The sequence below is a fragment of the Coregonus clupeaformis genome, chromosome 36 (assembly GCF_020615455.1).
Source record: "Coregonus clupeaformis isolate EN_2021a chromosome 36, ASM2061545v1, whole genome shotgun sequence".
In the NCBI taxonomy this organism is placed as follows: domain Eukaryota; kingdom Metazoa; phylum Chordata; class Actinopteri; order Salmoniformes; family Salmonidae; genus Coregonus; species Coregonus clupeaformis.
This window is the reverse complement of record NC_059227.1, coordinates 14,233,959-14,253,722: the sequence shown is the minus strand read 5'-3', so window position 1 is coordinate 14,253,722 and position 19,764 is coordinate 14,233,959. Positions and strand designations below refer to the sequence as shown.

The 19,764-nt window shown below is 41.5% G+C and overlaps 1 protein-coding gene across 2 annotated transcripts in view; it reads right to left on the bottom strand.

The window, feature by feature from the left end:
* itpk1a (inositol-tetrakisphosphate 1-kinase a) overlaps positions 1-19,764 on the bottom strand; it is an 83,102-nt gene that overhangs the window by 20,951 nt on the left and 42,387 nt on the right. For both annotated transcript variants that reach the window (XM_041865941.2, XM_041865940.2), the window contains one exon: positions 12,998-13,115. In XM_041865941.2, the coding sequence (XP_041721875.2) occupies positions 12,998-13,115 (118 nt within the window). The remainder of the gene's footprint in view (positions 1-12,997; positions 13,116-19,764) is intronic.

Genomic DNA, 19,764 nt, shown 5'->3' with positions numbered 1-19,764 from the left:
TATTTTTGCAAGAAAACCATCTGAAAAACAAATCTCATAACAGACTTAAATGTAAGTGGGTGGGACAAGTGTATCACTCTAACTTCTCTGCCAAAACGAGAGGCACAGCGATTCTGGTACGGAAAGGAATTCCCTTTCTACATAAAACCACTATTGTGGATAAAGAGGGTCGTTATGTGATCGTAATAGGAGAGATCCATTCTACTTCTGTAACTCTACTAAATATCTATGGGCCAAACATTGATAACCCCTCTTTTTTCAAAAGAGTCCTTGCCCTGATTCCAGATATCTCCCATACTAATCTGGTCATTGGAGGGGACCTTAACTGTGTACTAGACCAATATTTGGATAGATCCTCTACCCGGCGAACCCCTACCTCCCATTCAAACGAATTCTTGAATACCTACATAAAAAACTCTAACTTATTTGATATATGAAGGATCTCTAATCCTACGGGTAGGGAATACTCCTTTTACTCTCATGTTCACAATGTATATACTCGAATTGACTACTTTTTGGTTGATGCTAAACTACTCCCCTATACCTGTAATGTGAGATATCATGATATTATAATCTCTGACCACAGTCCACTCACCTTCTCCCTGAGATTGGGTGACATCGTACCAAACGAGAGGGTCTGGAGGTTGAATCCTCAGCTCCTCACAGAACCAACATTCTGTGAACATCTTAAAGACCAAATTACATTTTTCTTTGATACCAACGACAACACAGAGACTTCCCCAGCATTATTGTGGGAAACGCTGAAGGCTTATTTGAGAGGCTGTATCATCTCCTTTCAGACTGCCAGGAGTAGGCAAAACAGAAAACAATTGGTAGAACTGGAGGGACAAATTCACTTACTGGATAGGGAGAATGCTAGACATCCATCTATGGAGAAACATAAACAAATTATGTCTTTAACATTTAAATACAATCAGATCCTCTCGGCTAAAATTGCTAAATCTTTTCTCTATGCCAAGCAAAAATATTTTGAGTTTGGTGACAAACCACACAAATTACTCGCCAGACAACTTCGAAAAAACGTGAGTGACCGAATGATTCACAAAGTTAAATCTGCATCTGGGGAATTACTCTCCTCCCCCAAAGACATCAATGACAGATTCCGTCAGTTTTATGAGACTCTATATACATCTAAAGCGGATCCTAATCCCTTAATTATGCAAAACTTTTTGGAGGACTGTAATCTTCCTGCCCTGAACCAGGAAGACTCTAACTTCCTGAATAAGGAAATATCTCTTGAAGAAATTAGAGAAACAATTAAATCTCTAAAGAGTGGCAAGACCCCGGGCCCAGATGGATACCCTGGTGAATTCTATAAAACATTCAGCAACATGCTATCTCCCTACCTGCACAAAATGTTGGTTCGGGCCAATGAGGATGGAGCTCTCCCATCTACTTTGGATGAGGCGTTTATTACAGTTATACATAAGAAGGGTAAAGATCCGGAAGAGGTAGGGTCATACAGACCAATATCCCTCCTTAATACAGACCAAAAGATTTTAGCAAAAACTCTGGCTAACAGGCTTAGCACTTTAATTGGCAAATTGGTCCATTCGGACCAGACCGGCTTTATCCCTAATAGAAACTCATTCTTCAATCTCAGGCGCCTCTTCAACATTATGTATTCTCAGAGGTTACCTAACGTGGACCTTGCCGTTATATCTCTTGACGCCGAAAAGGCCTTTGACCAAGTTGAATGGCCCTATCTATTCAAGGTCCTACAGAAATTTAATATTGGAGATGGGTTCATAAATTGGATCCAGCTTTTATATAGGAACCCCTGTGCGAGAATACTCACTAACCAATCAATGTCGCCCCGATTTAACCTTCACAGAGGGACAAGGCAGGGTTGTGCGCTGTCGCCTATGCTCTTCGCCCTAATTATTGAACCTCTCGCTCAAGCGATCAGATCTCATTCAGCAATACACGGCTATAATACTAAAGATACTCTAAATAAGATTTCCCTATACGCAGATGATATTCTCCTCTATGTAACAGAACCCCAAGCTAGTATTCCAGCTATTCTTGAGGTGATTAATTTGTTTGGTACCTTCTCGGGATACAGAATAAATTGGAACAAGAGTGAATTAATGCCCATACGGTTGCAAAACACCTCCTGGCTAGAACATCTTCCAGTTAAGTTATCTTCAGAAAAATGTATCTACCTTGGAATTGTAGTTACCAAACAATACTCCTTACTATTTAAAGAGAATTTCCCTTCTCTGATGCAAAATCTCAAGGCAAACATACAGTTTTGGAGAACTCTCCCAATTTCTCTGCTCGGAAGAATTAATGCCATTAAAATGGTCTTCCTCCCACAACTGCTCTACCTATACCAGAACATCCCAATACTCATACCTAAATCATTTCATAAACAACTGGACTCTATTATCAATCCTTTCATCTGGGATTATAAAACACACAGGATAGGTAAAAAACACCTATGTAAATCCAAGATGGAAGGAGGATTGTCTCTCCCAAATTTTATATTTTACTATTGGGCCGCTAACCTCCGCGCTGTTACGTTTTTTGCTGGATGACGCAACCCCGCCACCCAGCTGGCTTAGCATGGAGCGGGAGGAGTGTCACCCCTTCTCTATTGGTGCCGTGATTTTGTCACCTGTTAATCTGGAGATGTCACTTTACCATAACAATCCTATTATACATAGCACAGTCCGAATCTGGAAGCAAATTAAAGCCCACTTTGAGCTTAGACCAATATCATTCATGCTCCCTGTTGCCAGGAATCCCTCCTTTGCCCCCCTCTAACCTTGATAACACCTTTGAGCGATGGGGAGAGTTGGGGATAAGTACCATAGGGGATTTATATATAGGAGGGACCTTTGCTTCCTTTGAAGCGCTGAGGGAAACTTATAACCTTCCCAGAAGTAACTTTTTCAGATACCTACAAATTAGAGACTATGTTAGAAAACACCTCCCAACATTTGAGAATGCTAAACCTTCCATGTTTGACGGATGCATAAAAATATGCCCCACCTCAGACAAACTGATATCTCGTCTATATGACGCTTTTCAATCTGTTAGCGCACCCTCTACAGATGCCATTAAGGCAAAATGGGAGGAAGAACTAGGGACTGACATTTCGGTGGCAGACTGGGGAGGATAGCTTGGAGTATATCCACACCTGCTCCATTAACTCCAGACATCGTCTCATACAATTTAAGGTATTACACAGATTACACTATTCCAAAACTAAACTGCATAGGATATTTCCTGATACATCCCCTATGTGTGATAAATGTCAGGCTGAGCAGGGTACACTACTCCACTGCTTTGCCCTATGCTCTAGTCTGTATGGTTATTGGTGTGGAATATTTGGGGTCCTCTCTGAAGTTCTGGAGACTTCAATAGACCCAGACCCGCTTCTGATAATCCTGGGAGTGTCCGACTCCCTAAATGGATTAACCAACTCCCAAAAACAACTCATCTCTTACAGTCTCATCTCGGCAAAATAATTAATTAATATTGTTGTTTTGGAAAAGGAGGGAAGCGCCCTCTACCAAATTATGGCTCACCGAAGTGGCAAAAACTGTACACTTAGAGAGAATTAGATATATTCTGAACAATAAATTATCAACATTTGATCAAATCTGGCAGCCTTTCCTCTCTTACCTGGACCAGTCGGTGCTGTGAATTTGTACTTTTTAACGCACTCTCAATTGTCATATTTATATATACCTTTGGGCAGCATGTGCTGGCCCCGACACTCGAGCAGTCGGGAGGGGAATAGGGTGGAATGGGGGGGGGGGTATAAGTGGGGGGGTTACATCTACCCTTTTTCTTTCTACCTGTCCCTGTTCTGTATGTCATGTTTTGTAATATTTGTTTTGTGTCCAGAACTCTGGGTCTTGTTGTTCATGTCTGTTCTCTTATGTTTAGATAAGAACTGTACACATGTCTTTCATACCTATACACCATTCTTGTGTGTGTTCAATAAAAAATATTTGAACAAGAATCTATGCCAAGGCACATTGACGCTGTTCTGGCAGCTCATGGTGACCCAACACCCGATTAAGATACTGTGTTGGTGTTTCCTATATTTTGGCAGTTACCTGTATCTTTTTGAGAAATAAAAAGTATTACTTGTTAAACAAAATCTTTATTTTAATTATATATTAAAATAATATAATAATAAAAAAAAAATGGAGCATACAATATTGCTCAGTATTTGTATTTCCACAGTCTTTTTTGCTCATCTTTATCAAGGGTGGCAATAATCGGAGGTGACTATATACAAAAACAAAGCTGGTATGGTAAAATTGTGGGATGGGGGGGGGGGATGAGAGAGGTGGGGGGTCACAGATACACACAAGAGCAAAGGTATGTTCTAATAGGGGTAAAAAAAAGCTAAGTAAAAAAATAAATAAATAATAACAGCTAGGCCTGAACACATAAGAGCTAATCCGTTATCGCCATCCACAATGTTCCCAATTGTGGGCCTTTATGGGGTTAAATACTGCTGGTTCTCTTTTTCTACCTGGTAGCTAATTGATTTAAAAAATAGCATTGATTGGCCAGACAGAGCATTCTTGTGGGTGTCCAAAGTGATGAGATATTAGTTTGAGATTTAGTTTTTTTTCTGAACCAGGAAATATGTACAAGCACTTCAGAGTGGCAGCTTGCCATCTTGCTGTACCTTTTTTGTGAAATACCCCCAGGGTTGCACATTTTTGTTCCAGCCCACCACAAGCACACCTTTTTCCAACTACTACTCGACTAATCAAGCTCTTAGCTGAACCAGGTGTGTTAATACTGGGCAATGATAGTTGAGAAGGTTAATATTGGAGGGGTATTTCACAAAACAAGGGCCGGGATTCAATCCTATCTATAACCTACTTTACAAAAAGGTAATTTACGGTTGAGCCAGTATGCACAGCCTTTACCGTGAACATGATCTCCGTAAACGTCAGGGAAAATGCATTTTAAAAAAGGTACATTGTCAGTTGTATAGTGACCTACGCTATAGCACACCTTGGATTGAATCCCGGCCAAGGTCAAGGAAATAGCCAGCTAAGAGTCCTGCCCTACAAAGCAAAAGAGCAGTTACTGTACATTTACACTTTTGATACATTAAATATATGCTTTATCAAGTGGACAAATATCCTGTCTCCACTGTGTTGTGTTTTGGAGAATATGGGGGGTTTGCAGTAACTGGAGAAAGTTAGTGAAACCAAGGAAAAAAGCAGCCATCCAGAAGGCGAGGTCAGTACAGGTGCAACAAAGCTGGGACTGAGAAACAGCTTCTATCTCAAGGCCATCAGACTGTTAAATAGTCACCACTAGCCGGCCTCCGCCCAGTACCCTGCCCTGAACTTAGTCACAGTCACTAGCCGGCTACCACCCAGTTACTCTACCATGCACCTTAGAGGCTGCTGCCCTATGTACAGTCATGTAACACTGGTGCCTTTAATAATGTTTACATACTGTTTTACCCACTTCAAATGTAAAGTATATACTGTATTCTAGTCAAGGCCTATCCCATTTAACTATTGCTGTACATATACTATTCTTCAGATATACTACATATTCTATCCACATACTGTCTATACAGCCCATCACACACACACACACACGCACACACACACAGAAAGGATTCAGACCCCTTGACTTTGTCCACATTTTGCTACGTTACAGCCTTATTCTAAAATGGATTAAATTGTCCCCCCCTCAATCTACATTTACATTTTAGTCATTTAGCAGACGCTCTTATCCAGAGCGACTTACAGTTAGTGAGTGCATACATTTTCATACTGGCCCCCCGTGGGAAACGAACCCATAACCCTAGCACTCTACCAACTGAGCTACAGGGGACTACACACAATACCCCATAATAACAAAGAAAAAATAAGTTTGGAAAATTGTGCATATATATATATATATATATATATATATATATATATATATATATATATATATATATATATATATATACACACACACACACACACACACACACACACTGCTCAAAAAAATAAAGGGAACACTAAAATAACACATCCTAGATCTGAATGAATGAAATAATCTTATTAAATACTTTTTTCTTTACATAGTTGAATGTGCTGACAACAAAATCACACAAAAATTATCAATGGAAATCAAATTTATCAACCCATGGAGGTCTGGATTTGGAGTCACCCTCAAAATTAAAGTGGAAAACCACACTACAGGCTGATCCAACTTTGATGTAATGTCCTTAAAACAAGTCAAAATGAGGCTCAGTAGTGTGTGGCCTCCACGTGCCTGTATGACCTCCCTACAACGCCTGGGCATGCTCCTGATGAGGTGGCGGATGGTCTCCTGAGGGATCTCCTCCCAGACCTGGACTAAAGCATCCGCCAACTCCTGGAAAGTCTGTGGTGCAACGTGGCATTGGTGGATGGAGCGAGACATGATGTCCCAGATGTGCTCAATTGGATTCAGGTCTGGGGAACGGGCGGGCCAGTCCATAGCATTAATGCCTTCCTCTTGCAGGAACTGCTGACACACTCCAGCCACATGAGGTCTAGCATTGTCTTGCATTAGGAGGAACCCAGGGCCAACCGCACCAGTATATGGGCTCACAAGGGTTCTGAGGATCTCATCTCGGTACCTAATGGCAGTCAGGCTACCTCTGGCGAGCACATGGAGGGCTGTGCGGCCCCCCAAAGAAATGCCACCCCACACCATGACTGACCCATCACCAAACCGGTCATGCTGGAGGATGTTGCAGGCAGCAGAACGTTCTCCACGGCGTCTCCAGACTCTGTCACGTCTGTCACGTGCTCAGTGTGAACCTGCTTTCATCTGTGAAGAGCACAGGGCGCCAGTGGCGAATTTGCCAATCTTGGTGTTCTCTGGCAAATGTCAAACATCCCGCACGGTGTTGGGCTGTAAGCACAACCCCCACCTGTGGACGTCGGGCCCTCATACCACCCTCATGGAGTCTGTTTCTGACCGTTTGAGCAGACACATGCACATTTGTGGCCTGCTGGAGGTCATTTTGCAGGGCTCTGGCAGTGCTCCTCCTGCTCGCTCCTCCTTGCACAAAGGCGGAGGTAGCAGTCCTGCTGCTGGGTTGTTGCCCTCCTACGGCCTCCCTCCACGTCTCCTGATGTACTGGCCTGTCTCCTTGTAGCGCCTCCATGCTCTGGACACTACGCTGACAGACACAGCAAACCTTCTTGCCACAGCTCGCATTGATGTGCCATCCTGGATGAGCTGCACTACCTGAGCCACTTGTGTGGATTGTAGACTCCGTCTCATGCTACCACTAGAGTGAAAGCACCGCCAGCATTCAAAAGTGACCAAAACATCAGCCAGGAAGCATAGGAACTGAGAATTGGTCTGTGGTCACCACCTGCAAACCAGTCCTTTATTGGGGGTGTCTTGCTAATTGCCTATAATTTACACCTGTTGTCTATTCCATTTGCACAACAGCATGTGAAATTTATTGTCAATCAGTGTTGCTTCCTAAGTGGACAGTTTGATTTCACAGAAGTGTGATTGACTTGGAGTTACATTGTGTTGTTTAAGTGTTCCCTTTATTTTTTTGAGCAGTGTATATATACATACATACATACATACACACACAGCTCAAAAAAATTAAGGGAACACTAAAATAACACATCCTAGATCTGAATGAATGAAATAATCTTATTAAATACTTTCTTTACATAGTTGAATGTGCTGACAACAAAATCACACAAAAATTATCAATGGAAATCAAAATGTATCAACCCATGGAGGTCTGGATTTGGAGTCACCCTCAAAATTAAAGTGGAAAACCACACTACAGGCTGATCCAACTATGATGTAATGTCCTTAAAACAAGTCAAAATGAGGCTCAGTAGTGTGTGTGGCCTACACGTGCCTGTATGACCTCCCTACAACGCCTGGGCATTCTCCTGATGATGGAGCGAGACATGATGTCCCAGATGTGCTCAATTGGATTCAGGTCTGGGGAACGGGCGGGCCAGTCCATAGCATTAATGCCTTCCTCTTGCAGGAACTGCTGACACACTCCAGCCACATGAGGTCTAGCATTGTCTTGCATTAGGAGGAACCCAGGGCCAACCGCACCAGTATATGGGCTCACAAGGGTTCTGAGGATCTCATCTCGGTACCTAATGGCAGTCAGGCTACCTCTGGCGAGCACATGGAGGGCTGTGCGGCCCCCCAAAGAAATGCCACCCCACACCATGACTGACCCACCGCCAAACCGGTCATGCTGGAGGATGTTGCAGGCAGCAGATCGTTCTCCACGGTGTCTCCAGACTCTGTCACGTCTGTCACGTGCTCAGTGTGAACCTGCTTTCATCTGTGAAGAGCACAGGGCGCCAGTGGCGAATTTGCCAATCTTGGTGTTCTCTGGCAAATGTCAAACGTCCTGCACGGTGTTGGGCTGTAAGCACAATCCCCACCTGTGGACGTCGGGCCCTCATACCACTCTCATGGAGTCTGTTTCTGACCGTTTGAGCAGACACATGCACATTTGTGGCCTGCTGGAGGTCATTTTGCAGGGCTCTGGCAGTGCTCCTCCTGCTCCTCCTTGCACAAAGGCGGAGGTAGCAGTCCTGCTGCTGGGTTGTTGCCCTCCTACGGCCTCCTCCACGTCTCCTGATGTACTGGCCTGTCTCAAGATGTACTGGCCTGTCTCCTACGGTCTCCTCCATGCTCTGGACACTACGCTGACAGACGACACAGCAAACCTTCTTGCCACAGCTCGCATTGATGTGCCATCCTGGATGATCTGCACTACCTGAGCCACTTGTTGTAGACTCCGTCTCATGCTACCACTAGAGTGAAAGCACCGCCAGCATTCAAATGTGACCAAAACATCAGCCAGGAAGCATAGGAACTGAGAAGTGGTCTGTGGTCACCACCTGCAAAACCAGTCCTTTATTGGGGGTGTCTTGCTAATTGCCTATAATTTCCACCTGTTGTCTATTCCATTTGCACAACAGCATGTGAAATGTATTGTCAATCAGTGTTGCTTCCTAAGTGGACAGTTTGATTTCACAGAAGTGTGATTGACTTGGAGTTACATTGTGTTGTTTAAGTGTTCCCTTAATTTTTTTGAGCAGTGTATTTTTTACTGAAATATTACAGTATTAAGACCCTTTACTCAGTACTTTGTTGAAGCACCTTTGGCAGAGATTACAAGTCTTCTTGGGTATGACGCTACAAGCTTGGCACACTTGTATTTGGGGAGTTTCTCGCATTCTTCTCTGCACATCCTCTCGAGCTCTGCACAGCCATTTTCAAGTCTCTCCAGAGATGTTCGATCGGGTTCAAGTCCAGGCTCTGGCTGGGCCCCTCAAGGACATTCAGAGACTTGTCCTGAAACCACTCCTACGTTCTCTTGGCTGTGTGCTTAGGGTTGTCGTCCTGTTGGAAGGTGAACCTTCGCTCCAGTCTGAGGTCCTGAGCGCTCTTGAGCAGGTTGTCATCAAGGATCTTTACTTTGCGACGTTCATCTTTCCCCTCGATCCTGACTAGTCTCCCAGTCCCTGCCGCTGAAAAACATCCACACAGCTGCCACCACCATGCTTCACCTTAGGGATGGTGCCAGGTTTCCTCCAGACATGACGCTTGGCATTCAGGCCAAAGAGTTCAATCTTGGTTTGATCAGACCAGAGAATCTTGTTCCTCATGTTGTTGTTTTTTTGGTACCCTTCCCCAGATCTGTGCCTCGACACAATCCTGTCTCGGTGCTCTATGGACAATTCCTTCGACCTCATGGCTTGGTTTTTGCTCTAACTTGCACTGTCAACTGTGGGACCTTATATAGACGTGTGTGCCTTTCCAAATCATGTCCAATCAATTGAATTTACCACAGGTGGACTCCAATCAAGTTGTAGAAACATCAAGGATGATCAATGGAAACAAGATGCACCAGAGCTCAATTTCGAGTCTCATAGCAAAGGGTCTGAATACTTATGTAAATAAGGTAACTTTATTTTTTAATAAATGTGTAAACATTTCTAAAAACCTGTTTTCGCTTTGTCATTATGGCGTATTGTGTGTAGATTGATTTAATCCATTTTAGAATAAGGCTGTAACGTAAAATAAATGTGGTAAAAGGGAAGGGGTCTGAATACTTTCTAAATGCATACATAGACTACGGCATTGCTCGTCCTAATATTTCTATATTCCCATTCTTTTACTTTTTAAATGTGTGTGTATGGTTGTGTATTTTTTGATATTACTGTATTGTTGGAGCTAGGAACACAAGCATTTCGCTACACCCGCAATAACATCTGTTAAATATATGTGTATGCGACCAATGAAATTTGATTTAACTGCACTCACTCACATCAGTTATTGCTTTTTACCTTGGTTTCACCAAGCTTTGGGCTGCAGTTACTACGGTTTACCTTGGTATTATTTATTGCTCTTTGCTGATACAAGTATTAAACTATATGACACTGACAGCCACAAACAAATAAGTCTATGAACACAACTAATGTTATTCCAGCCCAGCACTAACAAACCTTGATTGGGTGACTGGCTCATGCATAGATCCTTTCATATTACTTCTACACTTCGCTGTAAGTGTGAGCTTTTTAAACCACCTTTTACCAGCAGCTTTTAGCCAAAACCTTTTTTAAACCTAAATTGGATTTTTGGAGGATTCTTAAAAGGTTTTCTAAAAAGTACTGATATACGGGCCCTGGTCCCAGATCTGTATGTATTTTAGCCAACTCCTCAGACTATTATTGTCATGCCATACATGGCTGGCGGTGATATTACGATCAAACCCCTGAAGAGTTCAAAAAGTTGGCGCTTTGTAATATGACCGAAAATCGTGTAGAAAGAAAACATAAAAAAAGTTAAGCCTACCAGACTCCAAAACAAAAATGTAATGAATACCAAAAGACTCAACTTGGCGCTAAATAGACGATGTAATGCGCTGATATGACCCAGAGAATGTTCGTTCGGTGCGTTAATAGGAGTCTAAAAGCCTTCAAGTAGCCTTTTACATAAAGCCACAGCTTAAGCAAGTGTTATCGGCATTTTCCCAGGATCCTATTCTCTCTCCAGTCTCTACTGTTACCGGCTAATTGCCATGGAAGTGGTTGCCTGGGAGAAGCACAGCCACAGAAAACACTTTGCTCGCTGCTGAGGTATTTCTAAACAGAGTTGTGGAGCTGGAGCCAAGACCCACAGTTCACCTCACACTACCCCAGGTCGAGTGCACTTGCTCTGGAATTGACCAAAGCAGGGGGGTGAGCGGTCAACTTCAGTCCTGGAGGTCTGCTGGGTAAGGTAGTCGCTTTAAGGGATAATTTTATTTGTAGGTATTAGGTAACACTAAGTATTTTCTGTAGTCTCTTTATGTAGCTAGTTTCTTAAAAAGGTTAAATGAGCTATTATGAATGCTTATACAGTAGCATGTTTTATACTTCATATTACCACATAAGGCTTTATAAATGCATATTTTGCCTTTAGGCATGACAGCACACTTACACTAATACATGATAAACAGTTGGCTCATTAAACTTCTACCAACCTGAAGTTTGGTTTTAATTAGAACCAGTATTTGAATTATTATTCAAGTAGTTGAGGGGAGAGTACATAAACTAAATGAAATCAATGAGTTTAGTAAGTTAGTTCCATAAACAAATGTCTTTCTAGTATACAAGTTGTGCCACTTGATGTAAAGTACCAATAGATTCTGACGAATTGGCCAGTCAGAGTATACACAGCTCTCCCATTATTTAGAGCAGGACTGCCCAACCCTGTTCCTAGAGAGCTACAGTCCAGTAGGTTTTTGCTCCAACCCTAATCTAGCACACCTGAATCTAATAATTAGCAGGTTGATAAGATTAATCAGGTTAGTAACACCTGGGGCTGGAGCTAAAACCTACAGGAGGGTAGCTCTCCAGGAACAGGGTTGGGCAACCCTGATTTAGAGGATAGATTGGTCACAGAAACTATCCTAATTTACTTATTAACTTATTATCTCCAAATAAGTACATAGAAACTAGCCTTATTTCCATACGATAACCAGTGTTTGAATTGGGCTGGTGCACACACCTCGAATGTTCTATTGTTTGAGGACAGGAACCTCATAGAATATTCACTCTTAAATATGAACACGTACTGTAACATTTTAATGAGTACCAGCACCTAAAGTGAGTACAGAGTCTACAGACACCGTTGTCATTCAACTTCAAGCACAGACTATAAACACTCATGCCAGAGCATATGATAGCACCATATACCCTATATAATGCACTACTTTTGACCAGCACCCATAGTGCACTTCTTTTGACTAGTGCCCTATGTAGGAAATAAGGTGCCATTTGGGATTCACATACGTGCCTATGCAGCTAGCTACGCTAACCCTTCAGCCCCTTCAACCCTGATCCCTTTTGTTTAACTAGTTTGGGAATGCCCCATGGCGCAGGACAAAGGACGAGCCACTCTGCAGTTTTCATACACACGCCGTGAATAAACCCACCCTAAGCCACACATTTCCCTTGCGCAAAGCCCCAAAATGGAGCCTGCCATTCGACATCCAGCCCGGGACAAAAGGCTTACGGAAAGCGCCGGGCTCATGTAGGGAGCCAGTAGCAACATGAACACAGGCCAGGGAGGGATTCCTGTATTTTGCGATTCCGGGCTTCCCAACCCAAAGGGAGGAAAAAAATTCACGCACACACACATATTTAAAGATGGCATTGCCGGTTATGAGTAGGTGTGTTAGTCCCAGGCCAGGGGTAAACTGAGCAAGTGTATGCACACAGTATGTGAGTAATTGATTTGAATGTTCCTTATGTCGATGTTATGACGTAAAATTCTAACAAAAGGGTTAACAGAATGTCTAGGCAAGTGAGTGTGTAGTGTCTATGTTTTGGTATATGTGAGTGCATGGCTGTGTGTGGATTTGTGATAGTTTGTGTGTACATGCATGCGTGCGCGTACATGTCAGTTTGTGTGTACACTTTGGGTGGCAGTCCTGTCTCTATACCTTTCATGCAGTCCTCAAGCCTGCGGATGAGCTGGTAGGACTTGCAGCGGTCCAACAGGGTCCTAATGGCCGGCAGCGGGTCCAGAACCACCGTTTCAGGATGGGTGTCGATGTAATCCTGAAGACAGTCCCAAAACAACATCAGGGATGTATTCAAAAGTGCACACCTTAGCAACACACTTTGCAACAACAAAAAACGCCCCAAGGCCATGTTTATTAGGCACCAAAAACTGAGAGGGACTTCCTGGACTTGTTCAATAAGAAACGCACATTTTCGTTTTCCATTGCAAATCGTTTTAAAATATTCTGCGCCCTAATGAACATTTCAGACATTTCTGAAGCATATTACAGCCTCAGCAAGCCTTAACGCAACAAAGCCACTCAAATTATGAATCTGAAGAATGTTTAAATAATGTATACTAGATTTCAGAAAGTATACAGGTGACTTCCTAGTTATACTGTTGTAATTTGTTAAAGACTACAAAAAGGTTTTGTACAGTTCTGTTCTCCACTTCCTTGTGCTGGTACAGTAGAAGTCATTTATTTTCATATCTGTGCTTTTATGTATTAGTATCTCTGTATGCACTATAACAATCAAGAGGAACTCCATGTAATGTAAGTATCCATTTGAAATGAAAGGCTTGGCTCCTCGTCTAATGTCAATGAAACCATAAAAGGAGATGAAGAGGGAGGAGAGTTATTTTGTTTGTTTTTCTGAGACTGCAGGTGTGTAAAGCAACGCCTCCAGGAACAGCTAAGGGTGAAAACATGTATTCACGTGGCGTGGTGCATATTACCTAATGTTTACAAGATGAAAGAATGTGAAGAATGCAGAGAAATCCACGTGATATAAAAACAGGTGGCTAAATTTACCATTGGTTTTGTTTTTGAAATTCCTTGGTCTGTTTTGGTAAACAGTGAGGTCCAAAAGACATTTTGACATTGAAACCGTTGTTGTTTTGGGTCTGTACTCCAGCACAATGACGTTAAAGTGAAGATTGTCAGCTTTAATTCGAGGCCAATTTCATCCATATCGGGTGAACCATTTAGAAATTTAATCTGTTTTTGGACAAAAGTATTGGGACAAATTCACTTATGTGTAATAAAGTAATCAAAAGTGTAGTATTTGGTCCCATATTCATAGCACGCTATGATTACATCAAGCTTGTGACTCTACAAACATGTTGGATGCATTTGTAGTATGTTTTGTTTGCGTTTCAGATCATTTTGTGCCCAATAGAAATGAATGGTAAATAATGTAGTGTCATTTTGGAGTCACTTTTAATGTAAATAAGAATGGAATATGTTTCTAAACACTTGTACATTAATGTGGACGCTACCACGATTACGGAAAATCCTGAAAGAATTGTGAATAATGATGAGTGAGAAAGTTAGAGACAAATTTAATCTCCCCCCCAAAGAAATGCTAACCTCTCACCATTACCAATAACAAGTGAGGGTAGCATTTTTCTGTCTTGGGGGTATGATCGTTGTGCATCTAACTTTCTCACTCATCATTATTCACGATTGATTCAGGATTATTCGCAATCATGGTAGCACGTGATAAACCCACGTAATAAAAAACGAATTGCAAATGCATCCAACAAGTTTATAGTCATAAGCTAGTCATTGCGTGCTAGGAATATGGGACAAAATACTAAACTTTTGACTACTTCAACACACATAAGTGAATGTCCCAATACTTTGCACAAAACGTTCTGTAATTTCGAAACGGTTCATCCGATATGGATGAAAATACCCTCAAATAAAGCTGACAGTCTGCACCTCAACCACAGTCATTGTATTATTTAAAATCCAAAGTGCTGGAGTACAGTGTCACTGTCCAAATACTTTTGAACCTCACTGTATGAAAGCAACTCTGATCTAATCCCTGTGCCTTAAACATAAACTTTTTTAAAAAACTGTGTCCCTTTAAAAACAGGACATTTTACTTCAAAATCAGAAGATGCCAGATGTTTTCAGGCCTGGAAAGCAGTCCACATCAGAGGAATGAAACAGAATAAGTACAGACAATCTGGAAATAAACGGTTCTGATCTTTTCCATTAGTTTTAGATTGTGGCACGTAGCTGGATCTCCAAAACAGATGGCCTGGGACATGGACTCCCTCTGACAGTCTGAAAACATCTGCTAAAATGGGATTTCGGAGTGCAATGTCCCTTTAATGAATGAGGGGGTCCAGGGTAAACATTCAAATTAATGGCCATTAAAGAAGCTAATGGGAGTCATTAGTCAGTCATATAATGCTGAAAATAGGCCTATAAACCAAATCCAAGTTTGCTGAGGACCATTAAACATGTCAAGCTTTTAAAAATCGACCAGACTATCATGTGGAACTGAAAACAAATTCTGCATTAAAAGTCTCCCATATATCAGCTCTAGGTTTGTATAGTGTCTAGAGAAAAGAAGACTGAAGGAGTGGGTAAGTTTAAGGAGTCAATTACATGCGTTTTATGTAGATGTGAACAGTAGACCAGTGCACTGACTAAAAAGCTCAAAGTAGTATCCACAACTTGCGGTTTCCTTCTAATATTTGGTATTTTATTAGGATCCCCATTAGCTGTTGCGAAAGCTAATGTGGTTCACTGCGATGCTAGCGAGTGTAACAGTGCATTCTGTTCTGCCACGTGAAAGATGCGAACTAGCAACCTTCTGCACAACAACTCACGCAACTTAAAAAGGCAACAGTCTAGTCTGAATAGTCTGTCACTCCGTGAGTGACAGTTGCCTCAGGGAAGGTGTGAGGTCACCGATGTACTCCACCCAACATGCACTACATTCACCAACCTTTGATCTATGGATTAGGTCACGGCTATTCAACTGGTGGCCCACGAGCTAGATCCGGCCCCTTTATCAATTTAGAATGGCCATTTGATCAATTATGAACATTAATATAAAAATCCACACATAAATCCCTGCAAAAATCCAATGTTTAGTTCCAAAATGAGCCCTCGTTCAATATTCTCCAATAGGATCATCTGTTTTCCAGTGCTGTCAATCAATATCACCCAACGTACCAGCTACAGCCAATCAGAGCTGCAAACATCAGCCAATCGCAACTGCAAACATTTGGCGACGCCACTCCACCAACATCACTTGTTTCATACTCTGCTGAAAGACACGTCTGCTGAGCATCATGATCAACTTTTACATAATGATGTTAGGTGGCTAAGCAAGGGTAATGCTTTCAAGAGAGCATGTGAGCTTAGGAAGGAGATAGTTGCTCATCTCCGCCACAAGAAAGCCAATACATATCTAGCAAAAATTGTTGACATGATTGGAAAACTGACTGCTTTTCAAAATACCTTTGTTATTTTCTCCTCTGATTTGATCTCCAACAAAATGATCAATTTCTCTACACTCAGGGCTCGAATTGGAGGGGCTTTAGAAAAAAAATGGCAAAAAGCATACCACTTGTTAGCTTTTTTTTTCTACATAGTGAAAATCTCTGAAATCCTTAGCAGAGGCACTCCGAAGACAAAACGACAGCCAGGCCTGATGGAAAGGAGGGGAGGGAGAAAAAGGGGCAATCGTAGCAGCGGTAGCCTATCAACATACACCTCGGTATGTGTGCTGAGCACCTAGTTTGAGGAGAATATTATCTGTCGGGCAGCAAGAGCCCGCAGCTCAAACAACTTGTTGTCCCGTGGAGCAGCTCAGATGAACAACAGTGGTAGTGTAGTTAAATTGAATGAATGTCTCATAATTGATGCATCAGTTATTTGTATTTCTTGCCACATTCTGAAGTAGTAATGCCTGTTTGTGGCCCATGTCTGTGTAGCCAGTTAGCATGCCGAAATAGTAATTTCTAAGGCTTTCACCAAAAAGCTTCTCAATTAAATGTTTACTCCAAAGTAGGCCTACAGTGCCTTCAGAAAGATTTTGTGGCAGTGATCTACACACAATACCCCATAATATCAAAGTGGATTTATTTTGTTGACATGTTTACACAAATGCCTCAAGTCAATAAGTATTCAACCCCTTTGTTATGGCAAGCCTAAAAATGTTCAGGAGTAAAGGTGTCCAAATCACATAAGTTGTATGGACTCATTCTGTGTGCAATAATATACTTTTGTTATGACTACCCCAGCTCTGTACCTCACACATATAGTATCTGTAAGGTCCCTAAGTCAAGTAGTGAATTTCAAAAACAGATGCAACCACAAAGACCAGGGAGGTTTTCCAATGTCTCGCAAAGAACGTCACCGATTGGTTGATGTGTAAAAATGTAAAAGCAGACACTGAATATCCCTGTGAGCATGGTGAAGTTATTAATTAGGCTTGGATGGTGTATCAATAGACCCAGCCACTTAAAAAATACAGGCATCATTCCTAACTCAGTTGCTGGAGAGGAAGGAAACTCTTCAGGGATTTCACCATGTGGCCAATGGTGATTTTAAAACAGTTACAGAGTTTAATGGCTGAGATGGTAGAAAACTGAGGATGGATCAACAACATTGTAGTTACTCCACAATACTAACCTAATACTGCTTTCACGTTGGATTTACGGTATTTTGCCTGTACATTTTTTTGGGCAATGTATGACCTGCTTACAAACAGGCCCATTTTTACCACATTCTTGGCTGCATTCACCTTTTATACCTCCCGTGCGCTTGCCGGTGGTGTGCAGATGTGGGTGGGCGTATAAGTCCTTTGAGAATATACACCATCAAAAATAACTCCATTATTAATTCATTTTGGCAGGTCCTAAGAAACATAAGACTAATAAAATGTATTTTCAAAAGAATAGAATGGCATATTTTGAGTTTAATTATGTTACTGGTCTGTGCAGCCTGTATGGCTGCACATGAAATCAATAGTTATTTTGTTAAATTAAACAGACGAGACACACTAGCCTGATCAGTTTTTGATCCACGTTTCATCTCTTTCCTACCCTCCCTCTGCTTTGTTAGGGAGCAGGCATTGGGTCTTACATTGAGAGTATCTTCATCATGATACCGATAGAAAATAATAGCAATCTATTGTATATTTTCAAAAGCATTCCAGTCTTGTGTTCATATTTCACAACCTCTGCAGGCTTTTGGAGTTGCGCTATACGCGATCAAGCAAAATAATAGGCCTACACTTGATTTAGGCTACATTGTTGCATGCTAAATGTTTCTAATCAGTGATAGATGAGCAAATGAATAGATGAGCTATACCACCTCCATGTATTTGCCCAGACAGAGAATTAGCCAAATATACAGACAGATTCACTAAAAAAACTAAATTACATTGATTGATCACAGGCTTTCGGTCGGGAGTAGGCCCAGGCTACTAAGCGACTGATAAGCAATAATAATCCACTTGTTAAGCTACATAACATGCTGGCAAAATGTTCTGATCAGGGCTAATAAATGAGCCAATTAGACAAGATGATCATGAGCAGCTTCACCTCAACTTAATCTGGCATTTATTGATTTATCAAGACCCCATGCTGGTCTCAAAGCAGAGCGAAACGGTGCTGAAATAGTTGACCACACACAGGTAAGCTATTGCTTCAATCAAATGTATTATAACAATTCGATTACTTTGGGAGTTTCAGTAAGCAACAATGATGCCTTCAATTGCATTAGCCTCATTCAGTTATATTTATTCCCACAGTAATTCTTTATGGATCGATCCAGTTGTGGTTAAGAAAATAGTGCATGTGGTGGGCTATGCGACGAGATGGGTTAAGTGAAATGCCTCGCAAAATTATTTTGAACTGCCAGGATGATAGTAGTAAACGGGCACTGCCTAGCAACCATCAAGAGCTTAAGAGCGTAGTGCGTGCCAATGCCGCCTCGGCATTGCGACTTCATTACAGGCTTTGTCGCCGGCAATACTTTTCATAAAGAAAAGTTAGCAAACATTTGGCGGGATGCTAAAGTTGGCGGAAAAACAACTTGGTTTGAAAGGTATATAAATGACTGACTGAAAAGGAAGCCTGTACAGAAAAAAATATTACAAAACATGCATGCTGTTTGCAACAAGGCACTAAAGTAATACTGCAATATATATATATATATATATATATATATATATATATATATATATATATATATATATATGTTTGGGGCAAATCCAACAACACATTACTTGATGATTAGATGATTATTTGAATCAGCTGTGTAGTGCTAGGGCAAAAAACAAAACGTGCACCCCTTGGGGTCCCGAGAACAGAGTTTGGGAAACCCTGTCGTAGAGGATAAACCTGGTTCAGACAGCTTTCCAGGAGACTAATTCACCTTTTCAGCAGAACAATAACCTAAAACACAAGGCCAAATCTATATAGGAGTTGCTTACCAAGACGACCCAATGTTCCTGAGTGGCCTAGTTACAGTTTTGACTTAAATGAGCTTGAAAATCTATGGCAAGACTTGAAAATGGCTGTCTAGCAATAATCAACAACCAACTTGAAAGAGCTTGAAGAATTTAAAAAAGGATAATGGACAAATATTGCACAATCCAGATGTGCAAAGCTCTTAGAGACTAACCCAAAAAAGACTCACAGCTGTATTCGCTGCCAAAGGTGTTTAACATTTATTTACTCAGGGGGTTGAATACTTATCTGATCAAGATAGAACTTTTATTAAAAAGTTAATGACAAATTAAACTAATTTCTTTCACTTTGACAGATGTGTAGATCGTTGACAGAAAATGACAATTAAATCCATTTGAATCACACTTTTTAACGCAACAAAATGTGGAAAAGTCAAGGTGTGAATACTTTGACCTTTGATTTGTGGCCTATTAAGCAGGTGGT